Genomic DNA, 18,883 nt, shown 5'->3' with positions numbered 1-18,883 from the left:
TACTGGCGTCAATGTCTGTCGCGTTCGGTAGCTCCAGATTCGTAGTGCTATTTTCCACCACTGGCCAGGTCGGCGGACCATCCAGGTCTTTGTCCGTGGAAAGTGATTCTTGTACCGCTGAAGCGGTCGGCCGTGTCTGTTGTGTGGAGAACGTCGTGAGCGCCGCCGCGTAAGTAACGGGTAGAATAGTCTTCGCCGCTGGTGGTGCAACGTCCTTCGGTGGGAGTTGTGTGATCCGACGCTGGAGGCACTCGGAACGAAGGTGACCTTCCTTACCGCATCCGGAACACGTCTTCGGTTGGCCGTCATAAATAACTATGGCCCGGCATCCAGCTATCTGTAGATAGGATGGCACGTGTCGTTGGAGATCTATGCCCACTTGGCGTACTCCATTGAGTACTGGATACGTCTTAAACTGGGTCCATTTTTCAGCCACGTGTTCGTGTACCGTGCCGTATGGGCGGAGCGCCGCTACAACTTCTGCCGCTGGGAGTTCAAATGGAAGTTCGAAGATGCGTATAGTCTGCAGTCCCATTGCGGCATGGCCGACCTCGACGTTGCCAACATTGCCATCTGCGTGGCAGAAGCGGAGTTCTTGTTTCATCTCTCGAAGCACCTGGTCGCAAGTAGTTTCGTTTATAGACCGTGATACTGACGATCGAAAAGTGAATGCCGACAATGTCGGCAGCCGGGATCTTGGCTTCCTCTTTTAAAAAACGTTCGACTTCGAGCGCCTTTGGTCGGGTAAAGTCGTTCCGAAATGTGAATTTTAAGGTTGATCTTCTGTATTGGTTTGCCATGGTCTTGTAGCGCTACGGCGTCACGTTAGTGTCGGCCGAAGAAAGTAAACAAGGCGCGCGGGCCCTCTCTGCCAGTGGAGAGCACACACCGCACGTCCGCTTCGCTCGGCTGCGAGAGCCGCACTGACTGAACTTTTTCCTGTGTTACCCATGGTTCTTCGCAGTTACTTTCTTTGTGCCTATGTTTATCTTTCCAATTTCTATGATTGCCCTTTTTAGAGATGTCCATTCCCCTTCAACTGTACTGGATACTGAGCTGTTCTTTCTGGCTGTATCTACAGCCTTAGAGAACTTCAAGCATACCTCGTCATTCCTTAGTACTTCCGTATCCCACTTCTTTGCGTATTGATTATTCCCGACTAATCTCTTAAGCGTCACCCTACTCTTCATCGCTACTAAACTGTGATATGAGTCTGTATCTGCTCCTCGGTAGGCCTTACAATGCAGTATCTCAATTCGGAATCTCTGTCTGCCCATGATATAATCTAACTGAAATATTCCCGTGCCACCCGGCCTTTCCCAAGTATAGCTCCTTCTTTTGTGATTCTTGAACAGCGTATTCGCTGTTACTAGCTGAAATTTGTTGCAGAACTCAGTTAGTCTTTCTCCTCTTTCATTTTTTGTCCCAAGTCCATATTCTCCCTTAACCTTTTCTTCTAGTTCTTCCCTTACAACTGCATTCCAGTCCCTCATGAGTATTAGATTTTCGTCTCGCTTTGAATATGCTGATGCCAGAGCCATACCAAATTTCGCCGCACTGCCCTAAAGGATACATTCGTCGTACGTCCCACATTGGTTTCTGCGGTTATTGGAAGAAGTGTTTCCAGACTGTAAGCACTGACAACTCTACGTAAGTGGCGCTCCTCGCGGCCGTGGAGCGAATGCTTTCGGCCAGTGCGTTGCCCGTGGAAAGAGGTATTATCTGAAATTTGGTATTTTCGGCACACTATTGACATTGTGAATCTCGGAATATTGAATTCCCAAACGATTTCAGAAATGGAATACCCCACGTGTCTGGCTCCAATTACCACTCCACGTTCATTTACCGTCGTGTGGCCATAAATCTTTTCACATGAATCGCCTGAGTACAGATGACAGCACCGACAATGCACAGCACTGCCCTTTCACATCTCGTGCACGGAATACTACCGCAGTATATCGCTATCCTATGACTTTTATGACCTCAATGTAGAGCAAATCTTGGAGAAATCGCAATCCAATGGTTTTTATGGCCTCAGTGTCCAGCGAGTCTTGGAGAAACTACACAACAGAAGGAACTAGAAAAATATGCAGTAGGTATAAGAGTTAACAAAATGGATAAAACATACGGTTTGACAAAGAATATTTACAACAAGAAATCCATATTTAGAAAAACTAAACTAAAACACTATATCCCTATGGTGCGATCAGAATGTTTATATGGATGTGAACGCATAACGATGAAGTATAAGCTGGACAAAATATAGGCACCTGAAAGACGGATTGTTAGAAACATAACAGCTCTAAAATGAGAACTAATGAGGAGACGTATAAAAATATAGAGAAATTAACAGAAGTAATGGCCAAAGGAACCGAATGAATGAGAGCAGGCTAATGAAACGAATGTTCCTGTATTTCTGAAAGAAGAAATCGACAACAGCTTGATCTTCAGAAATAAGGTAAGAACTAGAAAGAAACAACAAAGTACAATCGAAAGTAGCAGACAGAAAACTTATTAAGAATTAAAAACGAAATGTTGCGCTCTGCTAGTCCTGCGGTATGAGAATTTCGTTACTTCTTGCATTACAAAGCTTTCTATAGTTCTAATGCCTATAAATTTTGTGTCCACATTTATGTGTACTACTTTTCAGGAGTTTGTTTTCGCCTTGTTTAACTTAAATGCAAATTACATTGTGTGAAGATAGTGCATTTCGTTGAATAGGTTCAATCAGTGTTCTTAGCTTCAGACAGAAGTCCTACGATGTCAGCAGTTCTTTACTAGTGTACCTTTTCCCGACTGCGCTGTTATTTCTGTTCAAAAATTATTTTTCTACCCTTTCGTTGCTACTTCTACGTACACCGACGATAGTAATAAGCCGCAGACGTGCCTTATCACTTATTCAAGACGAACTTGCTTTTCTCAATTCTCCAATTTCAATATTACCATCCCATTTTGGTAACCGTTCTATATTCACAGTCCCTATTCTTTATTCGCATTTTTCAAGCGATTGTGATAATAATTCATAACTCTGAAACTGCAGATAAGAATTTAATAATAATAATAATAAAATATCGCCAATTATGTTTCCCTACTTTACGCGTTACCTTAGCCCCACACCTGCACCAAATATGACTATGCACTCCATTGTAGTGTTTGTAAACGCAGCAAAATACCTAAGAATCCTGGACAAAACAGCATAAGAGGGAGAGTCACCTTCTCTGCCCTAAGCGTTAGAATCAATAGGCAGCAGACTGAAACGCAGAAATTGTAGATGGTGCAAGACAGTGACTGTGGCAGCAATAAGTGACCAGTCTGCCTCGTGGGCTACGGCTACCTGCAACGGACGAGAGCCACAGCCTGTGCGGCTTGAGCAGAAGCACGGCGGCGAAGACGGCGTACAGCAGACTCTTCTTCCAGCGGTCCAGCCACAGCACGCAGTCCCAGCATCGGAAAACGGGGCTGTACTCGTTCCTGCAACAACAACAACGTCGTTTCAGTAAGCATGCGTCTGAGCAACATTTTAACAGCTCTAACAGTAACACCAAACAAATCCATACATGTAGAGCCACCCCATAAAATAAAAACTGGTGGATAAACAGAAATTTAAACCAGTGTAAGGTAAAAGTAGTTCCCCGATGACATTTTAATTCTGTCAGAGATAGAAAAGGACTTGGAAGAGCAGTTGAACGGAATGGACAGTGTCTTGAAAGGAGGGTATAAGAAGAACATCAACAAAAGCAAAACGAGGGTAATGGAATGTAGTCGAATTAAATCGGGTCATGCTAAGGGAATTAGATTAGGATATGAGACCCTTAAGTAAAGGAGTTTTGCTATTTGGGGAGCAAAATAACTGATGATGGTCGAAGTAGAGAGAATATAAAATGTAGACTGGCAATAGCAAGGAAAGCGTTTCTGAAGAAGAGAAATTTGTTAACATCGAGTATAGATTTAAGCGTCAGGAAGTCGTTTCTGAAAGTATTTGTATGGAGTGTAGCGTTGTATGGAAGTGAGCCATGGACGATAAATGGTTTGGACACGAAGAGAACAGGAGCTTTCGAAATGTGGTGTTACAGAAGAATGCTGAAGATTAGATGGGTAGAACACATAACTAATGGGGAGGTATTTCATGGAATTGGGAAGCAGTTTGTGGCAAAACGTGACTAGAAGAAGGGATCGGTTTTGTAGGACACGTTCTGAGGCATCAAGGGATCACCAGTTTAGTATTGGAGGGCAGCGTGGAAGTTAAAAATCGTACAGGGAGACCAAGAGATGAATACACTAAGCAGATTCAGAAGGATGTAGGCTGCAGTACGTACTGGGAGATGAAGCAGCTTGCACAGGATAGAGTAGCATGGAGAGCTGCATCAAACAAGTCTCAGGACTGAAGACCACAACAACAACAAGGTAGAAGAGGTAGAAACCCTGTGAGACTATGTTACTGACATCGCGGTTATCTTGCGTGCTGCCGTTTTGGATGCAACTTATAATTTTCTAGTACACTTGTGTAAATTTCTATTGTCTACTGTCAAACCACAATTTATGAAAGATGTTCATATTTTATCAATAGGACTGAGTAGGTATAATTAATATTTGTCATTTTGGAAATAATTGTGATAGCAGGGAATGTCTGCATCAAACTATTGTTGGCGGGAGAGACCGCACATTGATATAATTTTAAAAAGGGCAGGAGAGACCGCCTATGGATACATTTTAAGAAAAGAGTGGGAAAGACTGCGCATTGATACATTTTGTAATGGTAGGAGGGATTGTCTGCACCAGAAAGCATTGTTGGCGGGAGAGACCGCACTTCAGCGTTCGTAGGAAGTTAGTAGTAAGCGAGATGTGAAGCGAGTCGGAAGCAGGTCTGAAGCGAGGGGTTGAAAGGAGCAGTGTGCCTGCCAGCCACCAGCTATGATTTACAAGAGATTATAAACGGATGTACAGAGACATCAGCTAACTATTATCATAAGAATTTGAGCAGTGCTAGTTGTAAGATTATTGTAAAATGTAAGCCCCATTTGAACGTTTTTAAAATCATTTCATTACCAACAGTAAATATAAATATTTGAGGAATCGTTTTCAGAATATAATTAATTTTGCCAGCAATATTGCATTACTGATTATAATCCATCCCAAAAACCATCAACGTAAAACTTTGCAAAATTTTATTGTTGTCAAGAAAAAATTTAACTATGAATTACGTAACTTCAGTCAAATTGCCCGCATCTCGTGGTCGTGCGGTAGCGTTCTCGTTTCCCACGCCCGGGTTCCCGGGTTCGATTCCCGGCGGTGTCAGGGATTTTCTCTGCCTCGTGATGGCTGGGTGTTGTGTGATGTCCTTAGGTTAGTTAGGTTTAAGTAGTTTTAAGTTCTAGGGGACTGATGACCATCGATGTTAAGTCCCATAGTGCTCAGAGCCATTTGAACCATTTTTTTCAGTCAAATTAATTAAAAAATAACGTCAGCTTTGCTATTAAAGAACAACGCCAGATTTGGTAATAAATACAGCCCTTATTACGGCAGCCCACCAGCAGCTAATAGAGTATAGTAAAACAGAGTAAGTATATTCATGCGCAATTCGATGTAGCAGTCAGATGGCGATCCAGTAACAGTAAAAAAGGTAAGGAACGGTTTGGGGTTATTGCAGGTAACGAATGAGGGCCATGACAACGATACATGCTATGTTTCGTCGAAATAATCAGCAAATCACTTTTAATAAGCAACATTTAAATTTGTATGCGAAGATTGCACTTATTATTATTGAGAAAAGGAATTAATTTCAAAGGGAAGATTTCATTTGTTATTATTAAGCAAGAGATAGAAATCCTAAGGGAAGGTTTCATAGGTTATTGTAGAAGGGGAGGTTGCGCAACAAAAGAGATGTAGAGGAGACGGGAAGGTTTCACACTAGCGGGAAAAAAATTAGTGCACCTTTTTATAGGTTTTCAATTCATTCAAGATTTATTGTTGCAACACTGCATACGGAGTACATGAAATGATTACATTTACAGACTAATAGCACAAGCGGTTATGTGGTTCAAAGTAACAAACCATGCTGAAACTCATATTAGTACGTGATGTAGCCTCCAGGGCCGGTAATGCAAGCGCTGAGACTGGGATCCTGTCGATCGTATAAATGGCGAATACTGTCCTGGGACACGTTACGCCTGTTCGTGTTGTTCACGTTGTTCTGCAAGAGTCTTTATTTGGCGTGTCGCACGAGGCCTTTCTCGTCTCATCATATCTGATACGTGCTCGATTAGAGACAAGTCCGGGGATCAAGCTGGCAGGAAAGTGGCTGCATATATTGCAGAGCACGTTCAGTTTTAGGGGCAGTGTGAGGGCGAGCACACCTTCATCTTACAAGAACGGCAAAAGAACAGGTCGAACAACATTATGCATTGTATCCAAGGTTCCATCAACGTCACCTGATGATGGCGGAACGGTTTTTCGCCGAAATATCGTGGAACTTCGAAAATCGGATCCGGCTGGACACCCGAGAACCTTCGATACAGCACATTCGCCGGGAAAGCCTAACATCAAACATTATGCATGTACCGAAAACTGGTTAGCATCCTATCAAGAAACACCAAAGGTTAAAGAGGTTTGTAACTTATCGGACTCGATACCATGGGCCTGGGGGCGGGGGTGGGACCAAAGTGTCTTGGACGAATGCACTCAAACGGACACTGCTAAACAGGTCCGTGTAGTATGCGCAAACGACCATCACTTGTGTGAACGCAGAAACTGCTTTCATCGCTGACGACCATAGCGCGCCACTCCATCTTCCAAGTGATCCTCTGACGGCGCCAGTCGAGACGTGCACGTCTATGCCGTGGTGTGAGTGGAAGGCCAACTAGAAGTGTGCGAAGCCGTAGTCCAGTTTCTAATAATCGGTTAGCAGCAGTTCGTGTTGACACATCTCGGCCCTCTTATTTGTACTGTGGCAGCTGTAGGATCTGCACTGCTGCCCTTACAATACCACGATCCTGGCGGGCGCCTTTGCTGCGTGGACGTCCAGAACCTCGTCTACGGGAGTGAGAACTGGTAATTAAGGAAGACAGGATTGGGTTACGATTGTGGACGGGGCACGGATCAATTGCTATTGGTTTGCCTTGCAATATCTCTCATTTATTTTAATAAATAATTTTTGAAACAAGCCAGCGAGGTCGCAATCAGACTTTTACGGCACGTAACCACAATCACGGCTGAAGACCTTTAACGCGAAACATGACAATTATTTAAAATTTAACAAATCTGTAAAATATAGACAGTAAATAATTTTTGAAACAAGCCAATGTGGTTGCAATCAAAATTTTAAAACAAGTAACACAATCACGGCTGAAGGCCTTTAACGCCAAAATGGCAATTATAAAAAAAAGAAAAATATTAGCAAATACACTGTCAAGCCGGCCGAAGTGGCCGAGCGGTTCTAGGCGCTACAGTCTGGAATCGCGAGACCGCTACGGTCGCAGGTTCGAATCCTGCCTCTGGCATGGACGTGTGTGATGTCCTTAGGTTAGTTAGATGTAAGTAGTTAGGGGACTGATGACGAGTCCCATAGTGCTCAGAGCCATTTTCCATTATACTGTCAAACGGAGAATGGCATAACAAAAGTTAATTTAAAAACAACAAATCAGCAAACATGTGAGACAAATTATGGTAACTTAATAATAAAATAAAATACAAGGCCCAGTGACAGACGGTGCTCCAGGAATAGACCTCTGAGAAGGACACACCAAAAACTCTTTCGAGAGCGATGAGAAAGGCAGCAAAGAATTGCATTCAGATCACAATATGGGAACTTTGACAAATGGCAGTCTAACGAGCGACTAATGATAATCTTGGTGAGGTTACCTGACATCCAACAAAACAAGTGTAAGATGTAAAATTACGCCAAAGCCTGAACCGCCGGTCTGGGCTCCACCCGCAGAATACTGTGCTTAAAGTGCCCCACCCGGAACAAGAAGGTTCAAATAGCTCTGAGCACTATGGGACTTAACATCTGTGGTCATCAGTCCCCTATAACTTAGAACTACGTAAACCTAACTAACCTAAGGACATCACACACATCCATGCTCGAGGCAGGATTCGAACCTGCGACCGTAGCGGTCCCGCGGCTCCAGACTGAAGCACCTAGAACCGCACGGCCACACCGGCCGGCGAACAAGAAGGAATGACTGCCACTAAGGTAGAAGAACGCCACCCAACCGACAATCAAGAAGCTGTCATACTTACACGCCTCACTGGACAGTGGCGGCAAGGTGAGGAAATGTACACTGCCGTACACACGCTAACACCCAGGCAGAAAAATACCGCTGGTTAAACTTAACAATGTAAGAAGCTGAAAATAATAAATAGTAATTAGAAGCTCAGAAAGGCTAATCAGATCCGACTTCCCCGGGTACTCCACTCGCTGCTTTCTGCCTCGGTGACACTACGAGCAGCAACACTACGAGCAATCGTGAGATTTCACAATGGTGGAGGTTTCTCTAAGCGAATTGCAATGCACTCAACTTAAAGATGCGGGATCCGGTTTCGACGAGGTCGTGCACCCTCGTGACCACTGCCTTTCGATGCGGCAGGCCATACAAGCCGCCAGCGGTCCGGGCGTGTCACCGCTCTGCTCGGACCTCGCTGATCCGTCGACCCCAACCGAACTCCACACTCACACCAGACGAAAGAAGCACCAGGTCGGCCCAAAGATAGGGCAGCAGAACTACATATCGATAAGCTCCGCTGCTGCCACTAGTGGACAGGCAACACTTACGAAACCGAGTGATGCCAGTGAACACGAGAAGACAAACAATGCAACCATGCCAACTAAACGATACGGTTTGGCAGAAACCTACACAAAGCACCAACGCGAGCCGCAACACGGCTCAAGGAGAGATAATGTTCAATTGAATTATAACAACGTCTCATTTTTATCATTTATTTTCGACCTGTCGTAATGTCCGACCATCATATAGCACACCTTTCTCTCAGGATTGGGTACAGGTATGGTATGGAACTTGGTGCCACGTGCTAAGGTATCCGATCCCTTCGTTCTGTACAAAATAGAGGCTTCTAAGTCAGTCTCCGTGGCATGGATGGCTGCTTGCCTCACGCGTTTGCACCACACTGAGCCCTTTGTCTGTGAGCATTCCCTACTACACGGTGGACACTGATGGCGCTCTGCTAGCCGTGTGCCACTACGCTATCAGTTGGCGGGCGACGTTGAAAGCATTCTTAATACATTAATTGCCCACCTGGTCGCATATGCCCTCATCGGATCCAAATCGATGTCGTCTAATTCTATGTGACTAATCAGACTTATGGAGAATTACACGAGAAGAACTATGGTACACTTCATTCGAGAACAGCCTGATTCATTCTCCAGTTGTGACCGATGTTTCTTCTTAACTGTTGACGTGATAGCTGACGGCGATAACGCAAGCCTAACACATTGAGATGGCCCTGATACCTGGAAGACGAGCACCAACTTCATCACACAGGATTTTAGTCAACTCCACCTAGTCATAACTTTTCAAGAAATTCCGTAAAACTGGCTTTATCGCAGGCCGATAGCTGGCCGATCGCAAACGGCTACGTATGAGGCAACGTCAAGTGCGGTTCTGACATCATATAGTAACTTAAGCGAAATTGGCATGACATAGCAGCTTTGAGGGTTGAAATAATTCAACAGTTGCACTTGAAAATTTATACCTGACCGGAAATGGAACCGAGATAATCCGCTTCTCTAGAACGATTGCCTTAACCCTCTCGGCCACTGCTCGACCACTGCTCCCTACTGATGTGACCCGTTCATTTTCCCCTGTGCTCGGAGCCTAACTGTATTCCCGCAAGGGGACGAACGGTAATATGCATTCGCATTGGACTAGTCATATGTCCGTCGGGGTATCAGTTAGTAAGACTTCAGAACGGTGTACTTGCAGCATCTCGCAGGACGCTTGGTTCAGCCGAGTATCAATGAGAATTTTGGCCGCGCATAAATGGCACCTTAACAAAATTCAGAAGTTACAACATCTCACTGAAGACAACCCAGATCGTCGTGTTTAGTTCGCAGATTGTGTGACAGCCAACCTGGAAGCCCGTCTTTCCACTGTGTTGTACTGAATAAGGATTAAATTAACTCGCATGTGAACGGAGAGGTAAATAAACAGAGTCACAGCTACTAGTTAGATGTCAACCCTCGCTTGATGGATCAAAGGTGGTTGTCGCGTCTAAAGAGACGGTTTCACGTGGATTGCGGGATCCACTTATTCTTGGGCTCTTTTTGATTTAGAACATATTAAGAGCTGTGTTAAACGAAGACGTGCTGTCGTCGCTGCTGGCTGGAGACGAAGCTTCTAACTTACTTTCAGCGTGATGGTACCCACGTCATTATAGGTTAGTGGTCCGGGAATACCTGGATATCCCGTTTCCGCGGAGATGGAAAGGTCGCAGAAGCCGGTGTAACGGCCGCCATATTCCCCAGCTTTAAGTTTGTTACGTAGCTGTCTGTGGAAATACGTTAAGGGAATTGTGCACGCCACAGGAGAGCGTTGTTGATACTTATGCTCGCATTCCGGTACATGTATTGGTCAAATTCCGTTAGGAATGGCTGAATCGGATAACAAAAACCTTACAGTGTTCTGGAAATCCCTGCTACGAACAACTGGGACGCCTTGGACCCAGCTTTGACCAATATCCGTTTGTTGGTGGTGTCTCGGTAATCACTGATCACGTTGACAATCCAATATATTCGATGCCTCATGGATCTGATGCCACAACTCATAGCTAAGTCATCAGGCAAAAGTTTCTAATTGAATATAGCGCGATTATTCTTCACACAAAAGCGCATCGAACTTCCGCCATGCCGGCACAGATTAATCTAGTTTCTTTGGTCAGTTTCCCGCTTGGATGATAATTTCGGAATTCGTAACTGCCTCACATCAAATAATATCACAATTTCTTGATGACCCAGTTTCGTTTATAGAAAATTAATGTTCTTCTCCTGGCCATGGAGAAGAAGTGAAAGATTTGTGTGCCTTTTGGTTCAGTACGCACGAAAGAACATGAAACACGCAACATATATGACGTTAACGTCTGTTTTTGAATATGCGATAAAGGCTTTCTAAGCGCTCACTTTCTTCCAAATCAATATTTAAAGGAAAAGCAATACTTACCTCCTTTTTTTTAGCTTCAAAAGCGTGTGCAATTAGTTAACGCCCGAGGCTTTCACAGTACTGCAATCAAACCGAATCAGTGAGTAATGGCGGAATATGAAGGAGCTAAAATGTAAAATTTGCTCTCAAGACGTCAGGTTAGCTTTTAAAAGCAGACTCAAGTGCTAAGACTTTTTATGAATCTAGAGGATGGAAATTAAAAAGCATTTTATTTCTCTTTTTACCTGTAAATTCTCAACGAAAGGATCTTTAAAAGGCAAACACACTTTAATGAAAATGTTAAAGCAAACTTAAAGGCCGTTTGCTCTGATGATATTAATAACGACGTACTTGTGTGTAAAGCGCTAGGAAAGTTTAAGTTTATGATTGCTTCTGTTTTTTTGCGTCCTCGATATAAATTATATTTCTTTGAAAAATATTTAGACATTCAGCTCGTTAAGTATTTTTCCGTTGGTTTTCTTTATTATACTTCGGAGCCAATAACAGCGCTACAAAGGAGAAACAATGCCAACAACTTTTTCGCATACTTTGCTCTTCTGTTGAATTTTTTATGAAAATCGTATGAAGCAGCATCATAAAACGGGCATTACACACTGACCAGCCAGAAAATTACTAGCACCGACCTACTGTCGACGTAAAGCCTTCCAGGCGATAGCAGCGCCACGTGGCGAGGAATGACTGCTAGACATACGCACGGTGCATGTACACTACTGGCCATTAAAATTGCTACACCACGAGGATGACGTGCTACAGACGCGAAATTTAACCGACAGGAAGAAGATGCTGTGATATGCAAATGATAAGCTTTTCAGAGTAAACGCACAAGGTTAGTGCCGGTGGCGACACCTACAACGTGCTGACATGAGGAAAGTTTCCAACCGATTTCTCATACACAAAAAGAGTTGACCGGCGTTGCCTGGTGAAACGTTGTTGTGATGCCTCGTGTTAGGAGGAGAAATGCGTACCATCACGTTTCCGACTTCGATAAAGGTCGAATTGTAGCCTATCGCGATTGCGGTTTATCGTATCGCGATATTGCTGCTCGCGTTGGTCAAGATCCAATGACTGTTATTGGAATATGGAATCGTTGGGTTCAGGGGGGTATTGCGGAACGCCGTGTTGGATCACAACGGCCTCGTATCACTAGCATTCGAAATGGCAGGCATCTTATCTGCATGACTGTAACGGATCGTGCAGCCACGTCTCGATCCCTGAGTCAACAGATGGGGACGGTTGCAAGACAACAACCATCTGCACGAACAGTTCGACGACGTATACAGCAACATGGACTATCAGCTCGGAGACCATGGCTGTGGTTACCCTTGAGCTGCGTGCACGAATGGCAAAACGTCATTTTTTCTGGTGAATCCAGGTTCTGTTTACAGCATAATGATGGTCGCATCCGTGATTGGCGACATCGCGTTGAACGCCATACTGGCGTATCACGCGGCGTGATGGTACGGGGTGCCATTGGTTAATCGTCTCAGTCAGCTCTTGCTCGCATTGACGGCACTTTGAACAGTGGACACTACATTTCAGATGTGTTGCGACCCGTGGCTCAACCCTTCATTCGATCCCTGTGAAACACTACATTTCAGCAGGATAATGCACGACCGGATGTTGCAGGTCCTGTACGGGTCTTTCTGGATACAAAAAATGTTCGACTCCTGCTCTGGCCAGCACATTCTCCAGATCTCTCACCAATTGAAAACGTCTGGTCAATGGCGTCCTAGCAACTGGCTCGTCACAATACGCCAGTCACTACTCTTGATGAACTGTGGTATCGTGTTGAAGCTGCATGGGCAGCTATACCTGTACACGCCATCCAAGCTCTGTTTGACTCAATGTCCAGGCGTATCAAGCCGTTATTACGGCCAGAGGTGGTTGTTCTTGGTACTGATTTCTGAGGATCTATGCACCCAAGTTGCTTGAAATTGAAATAACATGTCAGTTCTAGTATAATATATTTGTCCAATGACTACCCGTTTATGATCTGCAGTTCTTCTTGGTGTAGCAAACGTGATGGCCAGTAGTGTAGTATCAAGTGAACTTGCCGTCGGTGTGTAGATTGGGGAAGGCCCGCGATCTATCTGAGTTTGATCGAGGGCAGGTTGTGATGGAACAGAGGCTTGACGCGAGCATTTCGGAAACTGCACTACGTGTCGGTCGTTTGAGGAGTGCGCCGACCGGGGTGGCCGAGCGGTTCTAGGCGCTACAGTCTGGAACCGCGCGACCGCTACCGTCGCAGGTTCGAATCCTGCCTCGGGCATGGGTGTGTGTGATGTACTTGGGTTAGTTAGGTTTAAGTAATTCTAAGTTCTAGGGGACTGATGACCTCAGAAGTTAAGTCCCATAGTGCTCAGAGACATTTGAACCATTTTTTGAGGAGTCCTGTGATGAGTGTCCAGCTGTCCAGACGTCGTGGAGTTGGGCAGCCACCAATCGTTACAGATGTCGAACGTCGTAGCCTGTCGATACTGGTAAAGCATGACAAGTGGCGAACTGTGGTGGAACTATCATCAAACTTTAATGCTGGGGAGAGTACAGGTTGGTGTACGATGGGCCTCAACAGCTGACGACCCATGCATGTGCCAATGTTAACGCTACGGAAATAGGAACTACGGCTGAAATGGGAAGGTGACTATCGGCATTGGACGTTATCACAGTGGCAGAGCGTTGCGTGGTCTGATGAATCCCGATACCTCCTTCTTCATGCCAAAGGGAGGGCGCGAGATCGTCTTCTTTCATGGGAACAGCTGCATGACACTTGTACTGCGCGCAGAGACAATCTGGCGGCGCCTTCTCTGTTCCCTGGAGAACATTCACTCTTGCATCCGTGGGTTCAGCGGACCTCGCGCAAAGCACTATGACGGCTAAGGAGTATCACACACTGGTTGCAGTCCACGTACACACCTCCATGACGACCATGTTTCCCGAAGGCAGTAGCATTTTTCAAGAAGTTAATGCGCGAAGTCACAAGCCCAGGAGTGTGATGGAGTGGTTCGAGGAATGCAGTGGCGAGTTCCGGTTGATGTGCTTGCAGCCCAGTTAGCCAGATCTGAACCCAATCGAACAGATCTGGGATGTGATTGAACGTGGCGTTAGAACTCATCGGGTCCCTCCCCGTAATTTATAGGAATGGGGGGACTCATGTGTGCAGATGTGGTACCAACTCCTCCAGCGACCTACTAAGGCCTCACTGCTTCCATACCAACATGTATCGCCCGTGTTATCCTTGACAAAGGTGGACATACGAGGTATTAGGCAGCTGGTCATTATGTTCTGTCTGATTAGTGTATATTATGTCAACAGTTTCACCGTATGTAACGACTTCACGAAAGCGATGCATATTTAAAAGGCATGATACAAAAATATGATAAGAAATGTGCTCTAGATTTCCCGATAGTGTAATGTCTATATACGGAGATTACGCAACGATAGATGTATTTTGATTAAAAGAATGGCAAAAATATTACAGTTTTACGTGCCGTTGAGAATGAGATCGCCATAGACTAATACGAAGTGGCATTAAATCTGCCACGGTCTTCTAAAGGAGCCACCCCACTATTCAGTAAAGGTGAATTAGGAGAATCGGGAAAAACATCAGGAAGATCGGATGAATATTCCTACCGAAGCCCTAAATTACTGCTTCTCTTTGCTCGGCATAATTCTATGAACTGAGTCACAGTATGTTCTTTTCTTCGTTTCGCATAGCTTACTGGAAAGAGTAAATTCAAACGGTAATATCCACAGAAACATAAGGTATACTAATAAACTTCCACAATCGAACAGAATGCCATTACACTGTTACGCCTATAGAGTCAGGTATAGTGCAAAACAATTTCAGAACTTGACGTTGAAAACAACAAAAAGATATTTGCCATGCGCCAAAAATTGTGAAAAATATTTAGTATCTAATTTAAACCATTTTTAGTGAATATAACCACTGTCGACAGTTATTCACCTACAGGAGACATCATGCTGATTGCGAGGACAGGCATAACATAATTTGAAACCAAAGGTTGAGCTTTTTAAACTAAGTTCCGTCCTTCGGCTATTTTCAGTTACCACAATGCGGGCTGTGATCAGATTTATATAAATGAAATCATCCACGAAATATCGAATAATATTATTCCGACGATGACTTCGTGTATACAAGGCTGATCATACACAACATTGTTATGCTTGAAAATAGCCGAAGGCCGAAATTACGAACATAGAATAGAATAAACAATCTATACAGTCGAATGGCGGAATTTTGGTGGCCCCAAACCACATTGTTTTAGCTGACGAGTGAAGGCGCGATAGAATGTTCATCAAAATAGAAACGTGTGTGCAGACCTGGACCCAAACCAATGTACGAGAAACTCCTCCACAATATCACAGAGCCACATCACACGGCAGGTTGAACGCTTCACTAGGGTAGCCATCGGTGCACACGATGCCTCGGATCATTTGAAAAGAGGTAGAGTCGTGACTCGTCGGACCACAATTCACTCCTCCAGTCATCCACTGTCCACTTTCTGTGTTGTTTGGCCCACTGCATCCTTATGTGGAGCTGCGGCCAACGGAGTTTTCTGAAGTGCTCGATTCCAAATTACGTTAAATGCAGCTGTTTTCACAATCTTCACTGTGAAACTGGTTAGAGGGACTTGCATTCTCTGACGGTAGCGTTTCCTGTACGGTTTGAAACCAATTGCCACTGCCAAAGAGTGACACTCGACTCCGGTCCCTGAGTATGAGACTATTCTGCGTTACACGTGCTACAATTTTCCTGGTAGACATTTTGAACAATCTGTGTTAGTACAAAACGGGCAACGTAAGTCATGGCGTGGTTGTGGGCACATCCAAGCACGATAGCTCCTAAATGTACCCTCCATCTCGCGCTAATTTCATACAATCGAATGGCACCTACAATAATTTCACCGTCATTTTCACAGCTATCATCTTCTCTCCCTGTACCACTCAGAACGAGGGAAAAATGACTGCCTATATGCCTCTGTACGAGCCCTAATCTCTCTTATCTTATGTTTGTGGTCTTTCCACGAAATGAAAGTTGCCTGCAGTAAAATTGTACTGCAGTCAGCCTCAAATGCTGGTTCTCTAAATTTCCTCAGTAGCGATTCACTAACAGAACGCCTCCTTTCCTCCAGAGGCTCCCACCCGAGTTCCTGAAGCATTTCCGTGACACTCGCGTGATTATCAAACCTACCAGTAACAAATCTAGCAGCCCACCTCTGAATTGCTTCTATGTCCTCCCTCAATCCGACCTGATAGGGAATCCAAACACTGGAGCAGTACTCAAGAATACGTCGTATTAGTGTTTTATAAGCGGTCACCTTAACAGATGAACCACATCTTCCCAAAATTCTACTAATAAATCGAAGACGACTATCCGCCTTCCCCACAACTCTCATTACAAGCTTGTCCCACTTCATATCGCTCTGCAATGTTACGCCCAAATATTTAATCGACGTGACTCTGTCAAGCGCTACACTACTAATGGTATTCAAATATTACGAGATTCTTTTTCCTTTTCATCTTCGTTAATTTACATTTATCTATGTTTAGAGTTAGCTGCCTTTCTTTACATCAATCACAAATCATGTCCAAGTCATCTTGTATCCTCCTACAGTCACTCACCGACGACACCACAGCATCATCAGCAAACACCGCACATTGCTATCCACCCTATCCAAAAGATCATTTATGTAGATAGAAAACAACAGCGGACCTACCACACTTCCCTGGGGCACTCCAGATGATACACTCACCTCCTTTTTTTTGGTCATCAGTCTACTGACTGGTTTGATGCGGCCCGCCACGAATTCCTTTCCTGTGCTAACCTCTTCATCTCAGAGTAGCACTTGCAACCTACGTCCTCAATTATTTGCTTGACGTATTCCAATCTCTGTCTTCCTCTACAGTTTTTGCCCTCTACAGATCTCTCTAGTACCATGGAAGTCATTCCCTTATGTCTTAGCAGATGTCCTATCATCCTGTCCATTCTCCTTATCAGTGTTTTCCACATATTCCTTACCTCACCGATTCTGCGTAGAACCTCCTCATTCCTTACCTTATCAGTCCACCTAATTTTCAACATTCATCTATAGCACCACATCTCAATTGCTTCGATTCTCTTCTGTTCCGGTTTTCCCACAGTCCATGTTTCACTACCATACAATGCTGTACTCCAGACGTACATCCTCAAAAATTTCTTCCTCAAATTAAGGCCGGTATTTGATATTAGTAGACTTCTCTTGGCCAGAAATGCCTTTTTTGCCATAGCGAGTCTGCTTTTGATGTCCTCCTTGCTCCGTCCGTCATTGGTTATTTTACTGCCTAGGTAGCTGAATTCCTTAACTTCATTGACTTCGTGACCATCAATCCTGATGTTAAGTTACTCGCTGTTCTCATTTCTACTACTTCTCATTACCTTCGTCTTTCTCCGATTTACTCTCAAACCATACTGTGTACTCATTAGACTGTTCATTCCGTTCAGCAGATCATTTAATTCTTCTTCACTTTCACTCAGGATAGCAATGTCATCAGCGAATCGTATCATTGATATCCTTTCACCTTGTATTTTAATTCCACTCCTGAACCTTTCCTTTATTTCCCTCATTGCTTCCTCGATGTACAGATTGAAGAGTAGGGGCGAAAGGCTACAGCCTTGTCTTACTCCCTTCTTAATACGAGCACTTCGTTCTTGATCGTCCACTCTTATTATTCCCTCTTGGTTGTTGTACATATTGTATATGACCCGTCTCTCCCTATAGCTTACCCCTACTTTTTTCAGAATCTTGAAGAGCTTGCACCATTTTATATTGTCGAACGCTTTTTCCAGGTCGACAAATCCTATGAACGTGTCTTGATTTTTCTTTAGCCTTGCTTCCATTATTAGCCGTAATATCAGAATTGCCTCTCTCGTGCCTTTACTTTTCCTAAAGCCAAACTGATCGTAACCTAGCGCATTCTCAATTTTCTTTTCCATTCTTCTGTATATTATTCTTGTAAGCAGCTTCGATGCATGAGCTGTTAAGCTGATTGTGCGATAATTATCGCACTTGTCAGCTCTTGCCGTCTTCGGAATTGTGTGGATGATGCTTTTCCGAAAGTCAGATGGTATGTCGCCAGACTCATATATTCTACACACCAACGTGAATAGTCGTTTTGTTGCCACTTCCCCTAATGATTTTAGAAATTCTGATGGAATGTTATCTATCCCTTCTGCCTTATTTGACCGTAAGTCCTCCAAAGCTCTTTTAAATTCCGATTCTAATACTAGATCCCCTATCTCTTCTAAATCGACTCCTGTTTCTTCTTCTATCACATCAGACAAATCTTCACCTTCATAGAGGCATTCAATGTATTCTTTCCACCTATCTGCTCTCTCCTCTGCATTTAACAATGGAATTCCCATTGCACTCTTAATGTTGCCACCGTTGCTTTTAATGTCACCAAAGGTTGTTTTGACTTTCCTGTATGCTGAGTCTCTCCTTCCGACAATCATATCTTTTTCGATGTCTTCACATTTTTCCTGCAGCCATTTCGTCTTGGCTTCCCTGCACTTCCTATTTATTTCATTCCTCAGCGACTTCTATTTCTGTATTCCTGATTTTCCCGGAACATGTTTGTACTTCCTCCTTTCATCAATCAACTGAAGTATTTCCTCTGTTACCCATGGTTTCTTCCCAGCTACCTTCTTTGTA

The 18,883-nt window shown here is 44.2% G+C and overlaps 1 protein-coding gene across 1 annotated transcript in view; it reads right to left on the bottom strand.

Moving 5' to 3' along the window:
- Positions 1 to 18,883, bottom strand: part of LOC126278423 (uncharacterized) — a 526,524-nt gene that overhangs the window by 72,310 nt on the left and 435,331 nt on the right. Inside the window, exon 4 of the mRNA XM_049978538.1 lies at positions 3,335 to 3,471. Coding sequence (XP_049834495.1) covers positions 3,335 to 3,471 — 137 coding nt within the window. The remainder of the gene's footprint in view (positions 1 to 3,334; positions 3,472 to 18,883) is intronic.

The sequence above is a fragment of the Schistocerca gregaria genome, chromosome 1 (assembly GCF_023897955.1).
Source record: "Schistocerca gregaria isolate iqSchGreg1 chromosome 1, iqSchGreg1.2, whole genome shotgun sequence".
In the NCBI taxonomy this organism is placed as follows: Eukaryota; Metazoa; Arthropoda; class Insecta; order Orthoptera; family Acrididae; genus Schistocerca; species Schistocerca gregaria.
The sequence above is the reverse complement of the archived record's forward strand: the minus strand, read 5'-3'. Positions and strand labels throughout refer to the sequence as shown.